We start from the raw sequence: 17,572 nt of genomic DNA, 5'->3' as shown, positions 1-17,572 counted from the left end.
AAATATCAAACACATCTATCTATATATATATAGTTACACATGTTGATTCTTGCAAACAATTATAATACAGACAAGAACACGCAAGTGCCTAACTTGATCACCCTGTCACCACCATTCATGGATTCAATGGCCGGGATTCAATTCCCTATTCCCTATTCTTTTTTTTTTCTTCTTGACTGTGTTTCCTCCTATCACTTATTCTACTATTAAGAAGAAGAAAAAGTATAAGTTACACACATATAAAAAGATTTCTTGCGATGCAAGAAACCACCGAATCTAGTAGGGCTTATAGCCCCTTCGTCCGTTCCTGGCGGCTGTGTAAACTTCACGGAACTTGAGCGCGGCTCTGATTTTACACCATCGAGCTCTCGGAGATCCGATGATTCTGGCGACACATATATCGAAACCCGAACATACACCGAGCTCGTCCGTACGAGAGGCGTACAAGTTGTCGTACTGTTGTTGCTCCCACGACGACGAACCAGGTGACCATGTCATCATTGTCATGACGTGAGACTGTTCAGCGTTTTCCCCGTTTTCGACCTGACCCGTTACCGCGATTTGCAGATTGTTCGGCTCTCGGGCTCTGAAGCTGTTCCTGAGAGCCGAGGAGATGACATGCGAGAACTGGTCGTTGATTTGAAACGTTGGAGGAGCAGATGAACCTGAGTACTTCTCAAAACTCAACATCCTCTCTGGTTGACCCGAGACATCAAAATGCATTAGATTTCCTGTGAAACAGAGGGGAAATCGTGTCGGATCAGACATTGAAACGGTTCATTTGGAACTCCTTCCTAGTTCTAACTCTCGAACAACAACGAAAACAGTCATGTCTTGACCTAGACAGTACCTTGGAAGTCCATGTGATGTGATCCAGGAGCTGCAAGGCTAACTGGTAAGGACCTCGGTGGAGGATTGAAGAATGCCCATTCGCTAACCCGTTCGAAACTGCTAGTGTTTTCGTAGGCTTCGCGTTTCACTTCTTCCAAAAATACCTGAAAAACCCACGGGTGAATAATCGTAAGACAGAAGCTATAAATCCAATATCGATGTAGCAGAAAATTGTTTGAATCCACTAAAACCTTTTCGCCATAATTAAGATGATCAACATTCTGAAAAGCTTCCCCTTGGAATGAAACTTTCAAGACTTCGAAAACAGAGTTAAGGAGAAGAACGTCGGCCCGAGCGAGCGATGTGTAGGTGTAGAACTCGGTCTCGTCCAAAACGCAACGCATAGCATGCGTTACAATGGCCTCCCATATCTTGTTCGATGTCCCTGCACCCAGTATCTGTAACGAAAACAAAAACAGAGTCACCAATCTATGATCTTAACCGAACATCTTTGGTCACCATCCCAAGAATTTGATGAGATGAAATTGTTTGGGCTTACGTCTCGTAAGGAATTCGGGTTCATCGCGAGTTTGCGACGCAAGTCCTTGACGGTGAGAATCCTTTGTTCTGCCAACCGCGACGCGAAAACTCCATCTTTCGCGATCTTCTCCAACCTCCACACTTCATCATTGGGAGATGGATAGTAGTGTTTCTTGTAAGCTGCAAAAAGAACATACCGAAACACTCAGAATCTTCAAGCCAAAGGATCGAATCGAAGAGAGCGAAAGATTACAGCACAACATGTTGAAATGTTCATGGTGAAATTCGTAGTATCAATCATCGATGGTACAAATATCAAATAGAGGAACTTCCATGAAGAAATTAACAGTATAAACCACAGGGCAATCACACAATCATGTTTGTACTCAGATTACGATGTCCAATCATGAAATCCTGTGAATCGAGGTTGCATACGATCTAATCCAAAGAATACATACATTCGCCGCGTTGATCTTTGCACACAAATGGTTCGCTTCGACCTTCCATGACTCCTCCTCGAACCGCTCGGACCCCTAACCGGAACTTCCGGCTTCGGGTCCAACTCGAGTTATCGGTGAACACGACATCGCCTTCAACGATTCCGACGCCATCCTTTAGTGTCAACGTGAGATCCCCTGTGATCAACGGCCGTTTTCCCTGGCGTTGCTGGAGAATATTCCGGCTGAACTCGTCGGAATCCCAGATTTCCGCGGTGAAATCGCCGTCCAACGCCACAACCTCGACACGCGCCGAAGATAGAGGCCCCGTCGAGACGCGTGAGTTCGTGATGGCGTCAACCAGCTCGATCTGGATGGGAGAGCCGTCCTCGGCTTCGATCCTGCCTCCGGTGAAGATCGACGGAGGCAGCGAGTTGATGAAACGCAGCTCATATCGCGGCCCCCGCGTCTCGAGACGCGACCGCTCGTACGGGACCGACGATGATGGCGATCTGCGTTTGAGTAAGATTTAAAAAAAAAGCAATAATCAGTAACTGCATCATCTAAAATAAAATAAAATAAAAAGTGGATTTTTTCGTCCCACATCGGAAATCCAAAGAACGAACCTTTCCAATGAAGAGAGAAACGGTTGAAGCCTTCGATCCAACTCTTCTCGAACCTAATCGAAGAAACGTTCTGATGAGAACTTTGCAAGACAAATCGTGATACATGTAAAAAAAAATCAATTTCTATAAAAAAAAATTAAATTCCAAATTCGATCGTTAGAAATTAATTTTGTAACATTAAATAAATGGAAATATAATCAAATTCCCAATAATATATGCACAGACACTTGGAGGACCACTGTGGATGATGAGCCGCCCAATAAATTTTTGGAAGGGGACAGAAAGTGGTCAAACTTGGAGGCTTAGGAGGACGTAATTACCGATTTAACCCCGTGATTAAGGATTAATTGCGTAATTAATTGATAAATCAAGTTAATTAAACCGTGACTTACTATGTTTCTGAGTGTCTTCTCCATTTGAATCATGAATTGATTCATCAACCGATCTCTCATTACTTGCTTCACCACGCTTCATAATAAAAAAAACAACATAAAAAGGTTATTTATTTTTTCGTGTATATATATATATTTCAATATAGAATTTTATATATATATATATATTTCTATATATATATATAAAATTCTATAGAATTTTAACAAATAATTTCCCTGCCCCTTCAGAATCCATTCAAAAAATAAAAAAAGACAAAAAAAGCTCACTTCTTGAACGTGAACTTTCGGGCTCCGAAGCGAAAGCAACCATCAGTCCTATGAAAAGGGCTGTTTCGAATCATGGGAATGTTTGCAAAGAGGAAATTATAATATTTTAAAAAAATAAGCGAGAGAAAAAAAAATGAGAATTTTCTCGGGAAACAAACAAGGGTTTTTTCCTTGGGTTTCCTGCTTAGGCATAAAGCATAATGAATCTCAGATCCCATATCCATAATGTGTGTGTATATATATATAAAGGTTTTGGACTTTCGAGGAACCTTCCTTTGCTAGAGGAAAGTGTAGTTAACAAAGCACGCTCTCTAATGTTAAGAGTTAAAATATAACGCGTCAATAAATATATAAGCGAATTATATTAAAATTATTAGTACCATCTCAATTGAAATTATAATATAGTTATAATTCTCACTTGGCAGCAGCCTACAATAAATAACTTTATTTTATTTATTGTATTATATCTTACTATAAATATATACCACATGCACAACTAACCAAACATATATATATATATATATGTATATTAATATTTCATAAAAAATGTTTAAATATGGTATAATATAACTTTACTGGTAAGACAATTAACTGCTATATAAGCATTAAAGTCGGTAACTATCATGGCGTTGACAAATACAGAAGTCAACCACCATCACATATTCATTCATAAAATCGTACGGAAATCACCATTTATGAAAGACTACATGCATAGGTGACGCGTATTTACTAATTTTTATTTTAAATTACCATTTTTTTTATTTACAAGGGACAGAAATTCTGCATCCACGCGCTGTCTATGGACCATGTCGTATTATGATCTCCTTTTAAAAAAATGTTTTAAATGAAGAAATAAAAAGGAAATTATACGTATTGAGATATATAATATAAAATATTATACAATAGGAAGCAAATTTCTCTTTAATTTCCGGGAAGATAGCGAGGAAGTTCAGAGAGCGCGATTAGTCAAACCAATTGTTATCTTTATATATATATATATATAGTGGCGGACCTATACAAATGTATAAGAGTAGAATCAAAATTAGTTTATATATGTGTATGCACATGCATGAATATAAATATATATAAAATATATATATATATATAGAAGCAGATTTTCTAGGAAGTTCCCTTGGGAACAAGGCAGCAGATCCTGTCAAGATACCAATTTGAATCTCGGAGTTTAACACGTGTCAACCCACACGCACATATCTACGTACACGTACGTATGTATGTATATACTTTAGGATCCAAATTTTGTTTATATAATAAAAAAAATTAGTGGACAAATTGGGGATTATATTTGTCAAATTTTTAAATGGGGATTTTTTGTGGCAGATTTTGAAAAATTGGGATTTTTTTTTTGGAATTTTCTCTTGGAATGAAATAAAGCAAGGATTAAAAACATAATATCCGTGTCAACTAAAATTAAATAATAATATTAAATTAGAAAAATAATATTTTTTTATACGAATTTAGTCAAACTTTTTTATACACATATTTTTAATTTGATAAAAAACTATATTTAAATTTAAAAATTTTCAAATATTTATACGAATTATTAAAATTAACAATAATTACATATATAATCATCATTTTCGTTAATATTTTTCGGATTCTATTAACTAATATGCTGATATATATGGTAGTTACCTAACTAATGTATTAGTTAACAAAATCCAAAACTTTTTAATGAAAATTATGATTATGTATATAATTATTATTAATTTTAACGATTCATAGATATTTAGAAAATTTTGAATTTAAATATAGTTTTTTTGTTAAATTAAAAATATATATATATGAAAAGGTAATATTTGACTATTCATCTAAAAAAATATTTTAATAGAGAAATGATTAGGAATGCAAACCGGGATAATTTTAAGCCCGTCTAATTGGATAAACTGCGGGGAGTGCGCCTTGAAAATACCAAAACGACAGGGAGTTCATAATTGTGAAAATTGGCTGGAAAAGTAACCAAAAAATAAAGAAAAGGAAAAGAAAAAAAGAAAAATGAAAATAATAGTGGAATTCTCATTTATTAATTAATTAATTATTTAGCGGAAGCTACAGGCCCAGATGCCAGATTTTACAGTCATCGGACGGAAAATCGAATTCGGATTTAGGGTTTTCATTTCTCGGCAAAATCTCTCTCTCTCTCTCTCTCTGCTCAAACAAATAATCGTTTCTTCTGCTCTTCGTAAACCTGTTCACTTTATTCTTCTACAATGGCTTCTAGCAACAGTGTAAGTATAGGGCCTCCAGGCACATTTCTCCTTTCTTCTTTTAGCTACCGAAAGAGTGTTCGATTTTTTGGTGATATCTCTTTGAATTTCTTGTTAAGTAATGATTCTGGTTTTGCCATGTGTTTCGGTTCGATTTTGTAGCCTGCGGGGGTTGATAATACTTTTAGAAGGAAATTTGATCCTGAAGAGTACCGGGAACGAGCCCGTGAACGCGAAAAGCAGGTCGGCTTTGTAGCAATTTCTCATTATTATTTTTTTACTTTGATTTGTTGATTTCCAACCTAAAGCTTCTTTTTTTTTTGGGGGTTTTCTCCTTGATTTAGGATGCAGAGCGGTCTAAATCACGGTGTAAGCTAAATTATTCTGATTCAATTGTAGAAAAGTTTTGGTTTTTTAATCAACTAGTTTGATCTTCATCTTAAGTTTTGCTGATATGAGTCTTGTTTTGCAGCCAAAGGTCCTCCTGTACAGAGACAGCCCTTGAAACATAGAGATTATCAAGTAGACCTTGAATCTCGATTGGGCAAAACGCAGGTGATCTGATCCTCTCCTAACCATATTTTTTTTCGTATTTTCGTATAATCCATCTTTGTTTCGTTCATTACATATATGCTTACACATAATACTTGAATTTTTTTCGGTGATAATTGTGTAGTGTATAATTGTTCATTGCAAGTTTGAAAGCTCTACTCTTCCTTAAAACAAGGATAGTTTTGCTAATCACTTGCTGTGTGCTGAATGTTTCGGAATAGTATATTTTGAGCGTCAAGTGTTGGTTGTGATGGTTGTCACTATGTAACATATGTTACAATGTTAATTGGGACGTTTGTTCTCATAAGTATCTGAAATGATAACTGATATATTTTCTACCGGGTAAAGAGTGGGGAAACTCATGTTTTTCTTTTCCATGAAGCGAGATAGAGATTTTGTGAATTGCCTATTATCAGATGTATTTTCTACCAGGATAGGGATGCATGGTCGGTAATTAGTGTCTAGGTTTCGGTAAGAATGTCTACTCTATGGAATGGCATCTAATGTTCTATCAGTTTCTTTCTGGATGAGGAGGACTCTACTCTTGAGTCTCTCGCATGTTGGTTTTGGCTATGAAATGTGTGTTTCGTTTCTAAAATTACTTGATGTTTACGTCAGTATTGCTTGAGAGTAGTTAATATGATAGGTGATACATTTGTGCTTGTATAAAACTAGATGAAATTTCGGGAATACCCTTTATTTGCTGACCATATCATGATGGGATTGGTGTTAAGAATAATCCGTATCTGCTGTCTTGCCAATAGAGTTGAAAAAGCAGTCATTTCATGGAATGATGATGATGATGTTCTGTCTTGTTATTCCATGATTATATCATGTAAAAGTTACTTGATTTCAATTTTCAACATCAATTTTGCTTGTAGCAGATACGAAAGCAATTTCATTTCTATGGTGATTTGATATCCAATATTCTCGAATTTATTTCCAGGTCGTTACACCAATAGCACCTCTAAGTCAGCAGGTATGGCTCCTTCTACCTGTTATTCCTGACCCATCGACCTGTTAAGGAGAGTAGTAATCATGCGGAATATGCTTATAGTCTTCATATATCTGCAGGCCGGTTACTTCTGTTCAGTTTGTGAGTGTGTGGTCAAAGATTCTGCCAACTACTTGGATCACATAAATGGGAAAAAACGTAAGATCCAGTTCTTGGCCAATTGAATGCAACCCGTGCTTCGTTTGGATGAAATTGAATTCAAGCTCTTAGCAAATCAGGATGTTCCTGATTCTTTACAGTCACCTGGATGGAGGAACATTAAAACCCAGATCGTGTTTTTCGTTGCGATTTTAGCTAATGAAGGCCTGTTTGATTGGGGATTTTTCGTGCAGATCAAAGGGCATTGGGTATGTCTATGCGGGTTGAGAGGTCATCACTTCAGCAGGTATAAATCTTTTTTAACAGATGTTTTTGTTTCATTAAATCTTGGTTTTTTGCATATGGTTAACTTAGGAAACGATTTCGAATGTAAATTTCGTTTTAGGTTCAGGAGCGGTTTGAGGTTTTAAAGAAACGAAAAGCGCCCGGAAGCTTCACTGAACAAGGTGAGATTAGTTTCAGTTATCCACATCTCCGATCTCGCCAATGTATCTCTTGGGATATTTGATCTTTCTTGTTTATAAATATGTGCATAGATCTCGACGAACGTATACGGAAACAGCAAGAAGAGGAGGAAGAAAGAAGGCGGCAACGTCGGGAAAAGAAGAAAGAGAAGAAGGCAAGTCCCTGCCCCTTTCTTTTTTCCTTCTACCGTTTTTTTCGTTTCAACATCGGGGATTTGCAGTTGTGGCAGTTGGAACTAATGGATGGTCGGATTTTTTTTTGTTGCATCGGGAGATCAGAAAGAGAAGATAGCGGAAGAGGAACCAGAGATCGATCCCGAGGTTGCAGAAATGATGGGATTCGGGGGCTTCGGATCAACCAAAAAATCGTGATCATCGACCTCTTTCACCTGCATCGTCATCATTGGATGATTTCACCTTGCCTAGAATTTGGTTCCTTTTTTTGTTGTAGTGAAGTAGTTCATGCAATGCAAATGGAAACATGTAAGATACTAAAAATGCACTTTTGTCTGAATGCAAAGCCCTGCTGAAAAAGCCTCATGATGTTATATGATTTGTGGACCTGTCGTTTTGTTTCGCAGTTCATTTGCATGTTTGGTTGCTGCGATATAGATAACCTTCATTTGGATTTCTTTATCCTGCTGGTGTTTAAGAGTCATCTAGAGTTGAAATTGTGGTTTTGCCCAACGATACATAGTGCTGGCTAGAATGAATGTAAGACAAAATGCGTAATGAATGTAAACCAATTAAGCTATCCCCGGTTAAACTTATCTCTGACCCGAACAATCTTATCCCCAGAATTTCCTGGGGTTTTGTTTTTAATAAAAATGCGTACACTTAGATGAATGTTGCTGGAGAGAGCTATACAGTAACACAGACTCAGTGTCTGAAAAACTCAAAATGTAATGTAATAACTTTATACATGGAGACTGCTATACAGAGATATTTTTATTTTCTCTTACGAGTTCGACAGAGGATTGAGAGCGAAGAGCCGTCTTTGTTCTTCCGTCGGGTTCCTCAGCAATCTGCAGAAGATGGCCGTTGCCCCGACGACTGAAAACAGCGATAAAACGGCGAGGAACCTGAAATGGGAAGGGTCGTTTGCGATTATGGCCAACCCGAGCATCACCGATTCCGCTAAACTCGCCACCGAAATCTCTGTTGCACCGATGAGGTTCGCTTTCGAGGATGGTATTCCGGTTTGAAGGATCTGGGCTCCCACTACATCATACGACATGTGCCCTAACCTTGATAACACCTGCATGATTCATTTCATCCGTGTCAATATACGTACATACGTTCATCTTCGACACGATTTCGGGGCGGCCACCGTCGAGTACCTGAGATTTTCGGGCTACTCAATCCCGAACCCGAGTGTCTCACAAGATAATTTTCAATAGTCGCTGTACCCGTTTAAATACAAAATTTCGAATTTTTTCAAAACAAAAAGCATATATTAGGAATTGATCAGGTCGGGTATCCGACATTTTCGGACTATCAATAGGTTTATACGGAATATCCCTAAACCTAGAGACATAACTCAGTTAGATACACAAGTATAATACCAGGTCTCGGACCCAATAACCCGAACCTAAACTTGAACCTGAAGCCGATTTTCGGGTTTTCTTCACACCATAGCCCGATCTCATCTCATATAATGTCGGATACTAGAATTTTGGATACCCATCTCACGGGTCGGATCGGATACTGAATTTCGGACGCCCATCATTGTTGAACTATGGTTGTTTCAGCTATGCATCAAATATCAGAAAAAACCGAGAAGTGGAGAAGAAGAAGGAACTTACGATCATACACAAGAAGAAGAGAAGAGGGCTTTTGTTAGACAGAGAAGAGCTCCAATACACCGCAACTGCCACACCCAGGAGCGAAGCTTGGAAAAACAGTCCCATCGCCCCTGCCTGCGTTTTTCCGAAGGAAAAAGAACACGACTTGAGGGGAAAAAAAACTGCATATTAAGATACGGCAAGCAATAGTACGAGAAAACAAATTCAAGAATGAACCTTTAGAAAGCCGAATCGTTATAGCACGAGAAAACAAATTCAAGAGCCAATCTTTAGAATGCCAAATCGCTAAAGTATACGAAAACAAATTCAAGAACCAACTTTTACAATGCCGAATCGGTAGAGTACTCAGCAAACAAATGAAAGAACCAAACTTTAGAATGACGAATCGTTATAGTACGAGAAAACAAATTCAAGATCCAACCTTTAGAATGCCGAATCGCTTGACCAAGTTTGATGACAAGAAGGTCGCAGCAACGCCCATAAAGGCACACAATCCACTGAAGCCCCCAATAACTGATGGGTTCACACCTGTTTGAAAATACCCAGCCTTTTTTCATCATTCATCATGAACGGAATATCTCGAGGTGTGTGTATACGTGTACATACATATTCAGAAAGAAATTATACACAACGAGTTGTATGAAACAAAAAAAAAATACCCAAAAAAAAATTTTTAAAAGAAAAAAGTCAAGAAATGCTATTCCAGATGTCTGAATAAAGAAGCCAGACCTCAACAAAAAGAAGGTAACTTTGTTGTCGTTTTAATTCAGAACACACTTGAGAAACCGAAATAATTGATACTCTGAAAATTTCCAGACAAGGAATCCATTTCTCCTGAAACAATTTACTGTTGTTCCTTCTCATCCACTACTACTTCCAATCTAGAATTATGTACAAGGAATCAACTAGTTCTGTATGACAATCAGAATGAAGCCGCGACAAAATCCACGGGCAAGCAAAAATTCTCTTCTGGGTAAGATGTTCATATGAATCGCTAAGAATCGAGATTTTGATACAAAATCTAGATGAAGCAAGCAAGCAAGTTACAGAAATCATACCACGTTGTGTTAGAAATGCAGTCATCAAACTACCCGGAGTGAGCACAATGTTGAAGTAAAGAAGAACATATGCGAGGCTTGCAGGTAGAACCGGCTGCTGGATATATTCCTTCCATCCCAACTTGATAGCTTCCATGCCAGTATTAACTGATAATTCAAATGGCATTCAGTAATGTTTAAATGACTAAGATGATATAATTTGTTCATGTAATCCTCAGAGTGAAAAGCTTACTAATGCCGACAACATCAGAAAGAGTTCCTTCATTGCAGCAGCTCTGTGAGCATTTGGAACGGTCAAGAACTCCAGAAGACAGTTTGTTGGTTAGCCATATGAGACCTGTCTGGAAAATGGATTTCATCTATTAGAGGTACAATACAATGACGCTTTAATGGATCTTCGGGCACAGAAAGAAACTTCAGTAACGAGCAAGTGATACCGCCTTTTAGGTCCGAACTGAGGAATCCCTTGTACGTGTGTGTGCGTGTGATGCAAAATGATGACACATATATCTATCATAAAAATTACTAAGAACACGAGCCATACTACTTACCATGATAGGCAACGATCCCATCATTAGTGTAGCAGCAAATTTTAAGCAGGTCACAGGGTCGTATTTGGACAAGAGAATGCCAAATAACATGGTTCCAGCAATCTATAGAAAATCCAAATTCATCATTTTTTGATCCAAAGGGGGTAAGTACAAAAATCCAGACAAAAATATCATCATACCTCACAGAGCAGATCAATCCGGTTGAGAACGGCATTTGCTTGTGCCAGAGCAATTGGTCTATTTATGCCAGCCAACTGCCAAACAATCAAATAATATACTTCAGACTACATTCTTTGTTTCTTCTTCTTTTTTTTTTTTTTTTTTTTTTTTATTTGATGAAAAAATAGATATGCTAAGGCATATGAATGCAGGGAAAGCATACCAGTACAACCCAGTCACGCTCTATAGCAACTCCTGATGCTATTCCACATAACCTGTCTACTGCCCCAGCAAGTACCAATGCGGAAAACCAGGGCCGAAGAAGAAATGACGATGCAAATGTTGAAGGTGCGGTGTATGCATGAATTATCATTCCAGCAGATAGCACTTGTGCGGTTGCCTGTTATCAACATGATCATCGAAGCAGATTTACGTTTGTGATTGATTCTAAGCCTCAGTGCCATTAGGAGGAACAAGTTTCTGATTACAAGATTATAGTGAAGTAACTAAATACCTCACACAACCAGTCAAAATTATAAATGATGGAGTTTCAAATTATCAAGGGAAATACAAAGTGTTTAGAGCATGCGAGAAATCATTTGTGATCTCTAAATACAACTGTAAGATGTAAAATGTTGAAATGAAAAGATTCTGGCTTCTTCATAAAAGATTACCTGGACGACATTCAATGAAATATACGTGGGAACCCTGGGACTATGATCCATAAATTTCCCAACCACTGGACCTCCAATAATTATTGCCACTTTGGTAAAGAAGCCAATGACTGCTACAGGTAGTAGGCTTGGATGAAGCAGTGCAATGGCGGATGGCCAGGCGAAATTCCAAAGTTGTTCAACCAAATTCCCAACCAAACAGCTAGCATACAAGACTGCAAAATCGATGTTATTTCATATTGGTGAATGTCACAACTGAAGATAACCTTAAGAGAAAATCGTTAACCAAGTGAAAATCTCATTTTCCAAACATTATGTGAGACAGATGAGGCAGCACCCTTACCATATAGTCCTTCCGGATGAGCTGGAGTGGCTGCAAGCACATTCTGCTCCTCCTCCGACAATACCTAGAAATCCGAGAATACGAAACAAAAAACTGAATTGCTTATGCAAGACTACAGAAAATATCGGGTTTGGTTAGTGAATTCAAATACTAGGAAAAAGGAAAAGGATGACATACAGGCAATGCCGTCAAAAGGGTGTCTACATATGTGCATTCGGTGAGCAAGCTCAGAGATTCAGCTATGGGGATATCATTATCGAGATGAACGATTGGAACCACATGATCCTCTGCAGGAGTTGGCAAATCTTCGTGGACTTTGTCATCAGTAGTGATATGGCCATGACATACATCTGTATTTATTATTGAACACCTTGAGCTAAAGCTATGTAACCTATCATGCAAAGGAAATATCCAAATCAGTAAGAAATAAACGATACGCAGTGAACAAAAGATAATACTATTGCACTTCTGTGGTTTTGAGCTAAGAGCAAATTTGATTAACTTCTCTTAAACCGTAGCAAATTCTTGCTCTTATTTACCGCAGCAATCATGAAAATTTGAAATTATGTCGGAAACACTAACACAAGGACGAAATCGAAGCTCACAAGCAACAGTCTTTATTCAAGTTCAAAGGTTACGACAATGCCTGACGATTCCACAGTCTATCGAGCTCAATTCTCGAACTATTTGCAAACGCATTTACTCAGACGGCCGAACAAAAAAAGTTGGATTTCAACTTCAAAGCTCTCAAATCCCACTAGAATTTTACTCGGGAGCCAAACAGGATAAACCCATTCAATCCAAACCTGCGAGAATTCAAAGTTGATTTCAGACACGACCATCTGCAAGAAGGGAAGGGAGGGCAGATTCGAGCAGAAGCCGCTGGCGATAGAGAAGTTCTCTTCTGGACTGGAAAATCGAACAGAAAATCGAAAGACGGCGATCGCCGGAGCAAAGCCATGGAAGCAACCATCCCGAAATCTTACTCTCCTCTTCCTTCTTCAAGTGATAGAACTTGAAGGACCCGTAATTCTTCTTCCTTCTGGATTCCTTCCAACTCATGCAGACTCCGGGGAAAAAATCATCAAAACGTTAAAGAAAGAACTCGAATTTACGTCTAATCCGCTAAAAACTTCACTGGGTTTTGTTCGCTGGTGCCTTATCGTAACTGGGTATTCTTCAAGATCGCGGATTTTCCGGGAAAGAGAGGGAAAACGCGAGAAAATGAACCTTATCTGTGGTTGTTCTTCTACTCAGAGTCCGCCCCTTAGACGAGGGGGTAGAGAGAGAGAGTGGCCCTACGACTCCGCGTGTGTGTAGTTATATCAAGCCACGTGGAATTGTTTACCCAATAATATTTTGCCATGTGGCAAACCAAGTTTCCACCAGGAATTGATGAACAAGTTGGTAGGATAAATATATAAAATCATGCAAAGAGAAATGGAGGAAATACAAAAATTGTGGCGATTGACGAATTGTGTCGTATAATCCAGAAAAAAATATCAGGTATTTAAGAAAAGAAAATATTCCTGCTTTTGAAAAAAATTATTATTAAAAAACGAAGCAAACAATATGCCAAAATGCAATGCAAAACTGCAAATATATATCATCTGCGACATTAAATATTTTTTAGTCTTTGTATATACTTTTGTTTTTGTTATTGGAAGAAAACAATATGCCAAAATGAAATTTGAAGTCATTGTCACAGAACCAACATTCTAAACCTAGATCTCGTCCAATACCCGATGCATTACGAGAACGGTAATACGAGTACGAGCTTGGCTTCAGCAGCAAAATCAAGCATGCGTGCAAGACGCTCACAGTTCAATGCGGCGACTCGATCAGGCTCTGATAGTGTCTGCTCTAGGTTTCCACAGCCCTAGCCTGTATTTGTGGGCATACTTGAGTATGAGCTTCCTCTGCAAAGCAAAACGAATTCAGAACTGTGAAAACCATGAGGCAAAATCGGAGAAAACACGCTGTCCGAGCAGAGGATGTTGTTGTTTCATAAACCCATCAACACTTTCCAACAAGTTTTCTTAGCCATATAATATCACGATTCATGACCAATCTCTTTGCCTCTGTTCATCAATACAAGAATCCAACCTTTTTTGTTTTCTTGATTAGTATGCTTTGCAAAACTAATAAACGGAGCAAATTCAGTCAAGCGGGATCCTTCATTCTCGCTCACAAGCACACATGTTTTCCCCCGCCAAGAAAGAACTTGGCCTCTCAATGATCGAAAATGATAGCTCAGCATTCATGTGAAAGGCTGCTTTTACTGTGTATAAACCCGGAAGAGAATTGAATACTTACATGTTTGCAAGGGATCCCGAATTTCTTGAGCTTGAGAGTACGTGTCGCAAGCAGTTTATTAAGGTCGCCTATCTCGGTTTCGAGTTTGGCCACATGGTTCTCAACTCCTCCCCCGATCCCGCTCAAGAACTCGGGAATTCCTACTTTCACTGCAATATCAGAAAGAGAAAATGAAACACAGCCCGCAAATAGTTGACTCGATTCCTAATCCGATAAACTTTCAAGAACACATGGGCCGTTAGACGAACCGGAGATATTATGGTCTATTGTATCAACAAATTCATGCATTGGATGTTTAACCACGCATCTCTGATCATTGACTATACCAAGAAATCTCTCTGAATGAAAATAGATCTACTCACCTTTCTTTTTTCAGACCGATTCGATCGAATCATCATCCACAGATTCCACCATTAACTGGTTAGCTAAGAGTATTACAAGCAACCTGAATACTTAAAACCCTAAAGCCAGAAACCAGAAAATGGTAAACACTGAAACCAATCAAAGCCCACTAATCCTCACATCTTCCATTAGTATTACCGATAAATACGTTTGTAATCTCAGGTTTAAACCTCTCGAGATCAACTGGTTTCTCAGAAATTAGAAATTGTTAAAACGCCGAAGCCAATCATAAACCACTAATCCTTACGTCCCCTTAATATTTCCCGGAAATCAGAAGATAAGTTACGCACTAAACCTCTCGAAATCAGCTAATTCACGCAAACTTCTATCGACTTTCCCGGAAACGGAATCGACGCAGCAGAGGAGGAAATCGAACAAGCCAAAAAACCGCTTACCAGCATAAGCGGGTTTGGAGTAGAATCTAGGAAAGCTAAGAGCAGAAAAGGGTGGTTCTGTTGTTCGTAGAACTGCTCTTGCGCTCTGTGTGATTCGCGTCCACGCCATTGTCGTCGCTCTTCTCAAAAACACCCAGAACTCTTCGAGTCTTGAGCAAACTTCTTCTCCGACGCCTCCAACGCAACTTGAGGTTCTTCATTGAAACGCCGTCGTTTTGTTTCACCACAGAACACAGGGCCCTTTTAAAAAAACAGCCCAAGCCCATTAGCCCAATTATCCGATTCGATTACTTATGTTTTTTTGTTATCCGAATATAATCCACTCATTATTATTATTATTATTACAAAATTATTTTAATTATTTTTGGGTAATCCCACCGGAATATTATTATAAAAAAAAGTAAAATTTTGGTTGGTAATCAAGAATAAATGTTGGAGAGACAAATACATATATATGGGACTATCTGGATTTATTTATTTTTTCTTCTGAATATTCAAAATTCAGATATTTAAATTAAACCCCACAACTATGAAATCGAATTTCAAAAACGTTCAATACCTGAAATAATAGAATCCTATCCAAATAATTCAAAATATCGAATAACCAAAGAGGAGCGTTAATATTCGGTATATTCCGGCATCCTCGATATAATACACGAAAAGACTAAATTGCCCTCATCTTGTCGTGTTTTCATCTTTCAAAGTCTCCGACACCTTATCATCTCAGCAATATATTTTTTTTTGTTAACTTCATATTCTCAGCAATATTATTAATTTGGAATTTGAAATTTTATAATTTTAATTTATTTTTTTCAGTTCGCATTGGAAACATCTGAAACACATATTTGTATTTTTCTTTCTGTGTGTCGGCATGTTCTGTTCGTTTTTTTCTTGCGGTGGTTGAAGTGAATAGTCATGACACGTTTTTTTTAGTAATTATTTTTAATATAATATTTACAAGTTAGTAGCAACTGATCTAAACAAAATTTTATTTTATTGTTAAATAAGTTGACATCCATAAAATCACATAATATTATAATTAAAGACAATATTAGAATTGAACGTAGAATTTTATATATTATTTAAAATTTGAATAAAATTATATATAAAAAATAAAAAAAAATTGTAATCAATTTTGAAAAAAAATATCTAGATAAACACTAAAATAAGATTAACGAACAAATGATGACTAAGAATACAAACAAATGGATAATGTTTTGATAAACTCGAAGATTGAAGGTTGACCCGTTTTTTATATGATATGAACGGATATTATAAACATGTTTAATTTAATTATATATAATTTAATTATATATTTTCACACATTAAGTATGGGTTTGAACGGTCAAAGAGAGGAAAAACAAAACCCAATGTACTTTTAGTTTTTAGCTATTTACTAGTAACTCCCAATACCTAATTCCAATCCATTTTGTTTTTTTTTTTTTTTAATTTTGGAATTATTTATTTAATGATATGACTGTCACCAGCGCATTATAGCGTACGCATCATGAAAAGCTAGCCACAGGCATGAAAAAGAAAACATTTCTCATTCATCACAGCAGAAAATTGAAAAAGGGTGAGGGAGGGATTCATCAATCATCAAAGCTCCTTCTTATGGATCTGTTCACCCTTTGATTCTCTCTCGCTCTCTACGATCTGGAATTTTCTGGGTTTCTTCGGTACGTATGTTGTCCCTTTCCTTTAGGGTTCGTCTGTTTCCCGTTTCAAATTCTGGGTTTTTTTTTTGTGCTTTCCTCAATTCTCGTGTTTCTGGTGATTTTTTTCTGGTATTCAACAGATCCGCTTTTATGGCTTCGGATCTTTTTTGTGGGTCCTTTGTTTTTTTATAGCTTTTACCCCTTTTTGATCCGCGGGTTTTCGTTTGGGATTTCATGTTCTGGGTTTGGATCTTCTGAATTTGTTGTCTGGGTGTCTGAAATTTGCGATTTTTTCGTTTACATGTACGGAGATTTCTTTCCATTAAAAAAGTTTCCTATTAGGGTTCTGTATTTTTTTCGTGTAATTTGAGGTTTGGTTGTATGTTCTAAGTGTGTAAGAAAGTTTCTTGATTCGTATGACCGACTGCTTCGACTTGAGCCTTGGATTTATTCGTTGGGAATCAGATTATAGAGCAGACCTTGCTTATTTCTGCAGATTTTTTTTGGAAGTTCGTTGTTTGAGCTTGACAACAGTTATTCTTCGGTCGATTTGAGTTAGTAAACAATTGAATATCGCATTTTGGGTCGATGCAATGTCGCCATAACATTCATTTTGCACCATTTCTAGTTGAATCGATCGAATAATTTGCTTTTCGCGTGTGTTCTTCATTGAAAGCCAACGAGTTAACAGCTATGCTGCGCATATGATTCATGGAATCACCTGCAAGCTCCAACTTTTATGTAACTTCTCACCTTCCTGCTG

The 17,572-nt window shown here is 37.6% G+C and overlaps 5 protein-coding genes across 5 annotated transcripts in view; 2 read left to right on the top strand and 3 right to left on the bottom strand.

Moving 5' to 3' along the window:
- Position 1: 1 nt before the first annotated feature.
- LOC104802778 (calmodulin-binding protein 60 G-like) lies at positions 2–3,288 on the bottom strand. Its single transcript, XM_010526533.2, has 8 exons — positions 3,094–3,288; positions 2,827–2,902; positions 2,435–2,487; positions 1,830–2,320; positions 1,391–1,551; positions 1,083–1,289; positions 851–995; positions 2–731 (listed from the first exon to the last, which is right to left on the bottom strand). The coding sequence occupies exons 1-8, from the start codon at positions 3,165–3,167 to the stop codon at positions 277–279; spliced, it is 1,662 nt and encodes a 553-aa protein (XP_010524835.1). The 5' UTR covers positions 3,168–3,288; the 3' UTR covers positions 2–276.
- Positions 3,289–5,175: 1,887 nt separating this feature from the next.
- On the top strand, positions 5,176–8,033 carry LOC104802776 (zinc finger matrin-type protein 2). The gene is made up of 10 exons (XM_010526532.1): positions 5,176–5,339; positions 5,481–5,561; positions 5,663–5,687; positions 5,791–5,873; positions 6,817–6,849; positions 6,945–7,023; positions 7,218–7,270; positions 7,370–7,430; positions 7,521–7,603; positions 7,728–8,033. The coding sequence occupies exons 1-10, from the start codon at positions 5,322–5,324 to the stop codon at positions 7,818–7,820; spliced, it is 609 nt and encodes a 202-aa protein (XP_010524834.1). The 5' UTR covers positions 5,176–5,321; the 3' UTR covers positions 7,821–8,033.
- A 161-nt stretch (positions 8,034–8,194) lies between these two features.
- Positions 8,195–13,294, bottom strand: LOC104802775 (solute carrier family 40 member 3, chloroplastic-like). Its single transcript, XM_010526530.1, has 12 exons — positions 12,845–13,294; positions 12,216–12,429; positions 12,039–12,102; positions 11,696–11,910; positions 11,245–11,421; positions 11,042–11,116; positions 10,863–10,964; positions 10,544–10,652; positions 10,312–10,458; positions 9,675–9,781; positions 9,254–9,367; positions 8,195–8,706 (listed from the first exon to the last, which is right to left on the bottom strand). Exons 1-12 carry the CDS (start codon positions 13,009–13,011, stop codon positions 8,407–8,409), a joined length of 1,791 nt encoding a protein of 596 aa, XP_010524832.1. The 5' UTR covers positions 13,012–13,294; the 3' UTR covers positions 8,195–8,406.
- Positions 13,295–13,640: 346 nt separating this feature from the next.
- Positions 13,641–15,334, bottom strand: LOC104802774. Its single transcript, XM_010526529.1, has 3 exons — positions 15,152–15,334; positions 14,355–14,503; positions 13,641–13,957 (listed from the first exon to the last, which is right to left on the bottom strand). Exons 1-3 carry the CDS (start codon positions 15,258–15,260, stop codon positions 13,880–13,882), a joined length of 336 nt encoding a protein of 111 aa, XP_010524831.1. The 5' UTR covers positions 15,261–15,334; the 3' UTR covers positions 13,641–13,879.
- A 1,316-nt stretch (positions 15,335–16,650) lies between these two features.
- The window catches only part of LOC104802773 (shaggy-related protein kinase alpha-like), a 4,748-nt gene continuing 3,826 nt past the window's right edge, over positions 16,651–17,572 (top strand). Inside the window, exon 1 of the mRNA XM_010526528.2 lies at positions 16,651–16,830. The gene's annotated coding sequence lies outside the window, so the exon portion shown is untranslated. The remainder of the gene's footprint in view (positions 16,831–17,572) is intronic.

This window comes from Tarenaya hassleriana, unplaced genomic scaffold, assembly GCF_000463585.1.
Source record: "Tarenaya hassleriana unplaced genomic scaffold, ASM46358v1 Cleome8, whole genome shotgun sequence".
Taxonomy (NCBI): Eukaryota; Viridiplantae; Streptophyta; class Magnoliopsida; order Brassicales; family Cleomaceae; genus Tarenaya; species Tarenaya hassleriana.
The sequence above is the reverse complement of the archived record's forward strand: the minus strand, read 5'-3'. Positions and strand labels throughout refer to the sequence as shown.

What these genes read in the sequence shown, in the direction of transcription:
- LOC104802778 (XM_010526533.2), bottom strand. Translation starts at nt 3,167, where the DNA reads ATGATTCGAAACAGCCCTTTTCATAGGACTGATGGTTGCTTTCGCTTC. An exon ending in TTTCTCTCTTCATTGGAAAG is followed by an intron (nt 2,321 to 2,434) that starts GTTCGTTCTTTG and finishes ACTCAAACGCAG; the next exon opens with ATCGCCATCATCGTCGGTCC. An exon ending in ATCTTAATTATGGCGAAAAG is followed by an intron (nt 996 to 1,082) that starts GTTTTAGTGGAT and finishes TGGGTTTTTCAG; the next exon opens with GTATTTTTGGAAGAAGTGAA.
- LOC104802776 (XM_010526532.1), top strand. An exon ending in CTCGATTGGGCAAAACGCAG is followed by an intron (nt 5,874 to 6,816) that starts GTGATCTGATCC and finishes ATTTATTTCCAG; the next exon opens with GTCGTTACACCAATAGCACC. An exon ending in TAGCACCTCTAAGTCAGCAG is followed by an intron (nt 6,850 to 6,944) that starts GTATGGCTCCTT and finishes ATATATCTGCAG; the next exon opens with GCCGGTTACTTCTGTTCAGT.
- LOC104802775 (XM_010526530.1), bottom strand. Translation starts at nt 13,011, where the DNA reads ATGGTTGCTTCCATGGCTTTGCTCCGGCGATCGCCGTCTTTCGATTTT. An exon ending in TTCTGATGTTGTCGGCATTA is followed by an intron (nt 10,459 to 10,543) that starts GTAAGCTTTTCA and finishes TTGAATTATCAG; the next exon opens with TTAATACTGGCATGGAAGCT. An exon ending in TGCATTTCTAACACAACGTG is followed by an intron (nt 9,782 to 10,311) that starts GTATGATTTCTG and finishes ATTTTCAAACAG; the next exon opens with GTGTGAACCCATCAGTTATT.
- LOC104802774 (XM_010526529.1), bottom strand. Translation starts at nt 15,260, where the DNA reads ATGGCGTGGACGCGAATCACACAGAGCGCAAGAGCAGTTCTACGAACA. An exon ending in CTCCAAACCCGCTTATGCTG is followed by an intron (nt 14,504 to 15,151) that starts GTAAGCGGTTTT and finishes CTGATATTGCAG; the next exon opens with TGAAAGTAGGAATTCCCGAG. An exon ending in TCGGGATCCCTTGCAAACAT is followed by an intron (nt 13,958 to 14,354) that starts GTAAGTATTCAA and finishes TTTGCTTTGCAG; the next exon opens with AGGAAGCTCATACTCAAGTA.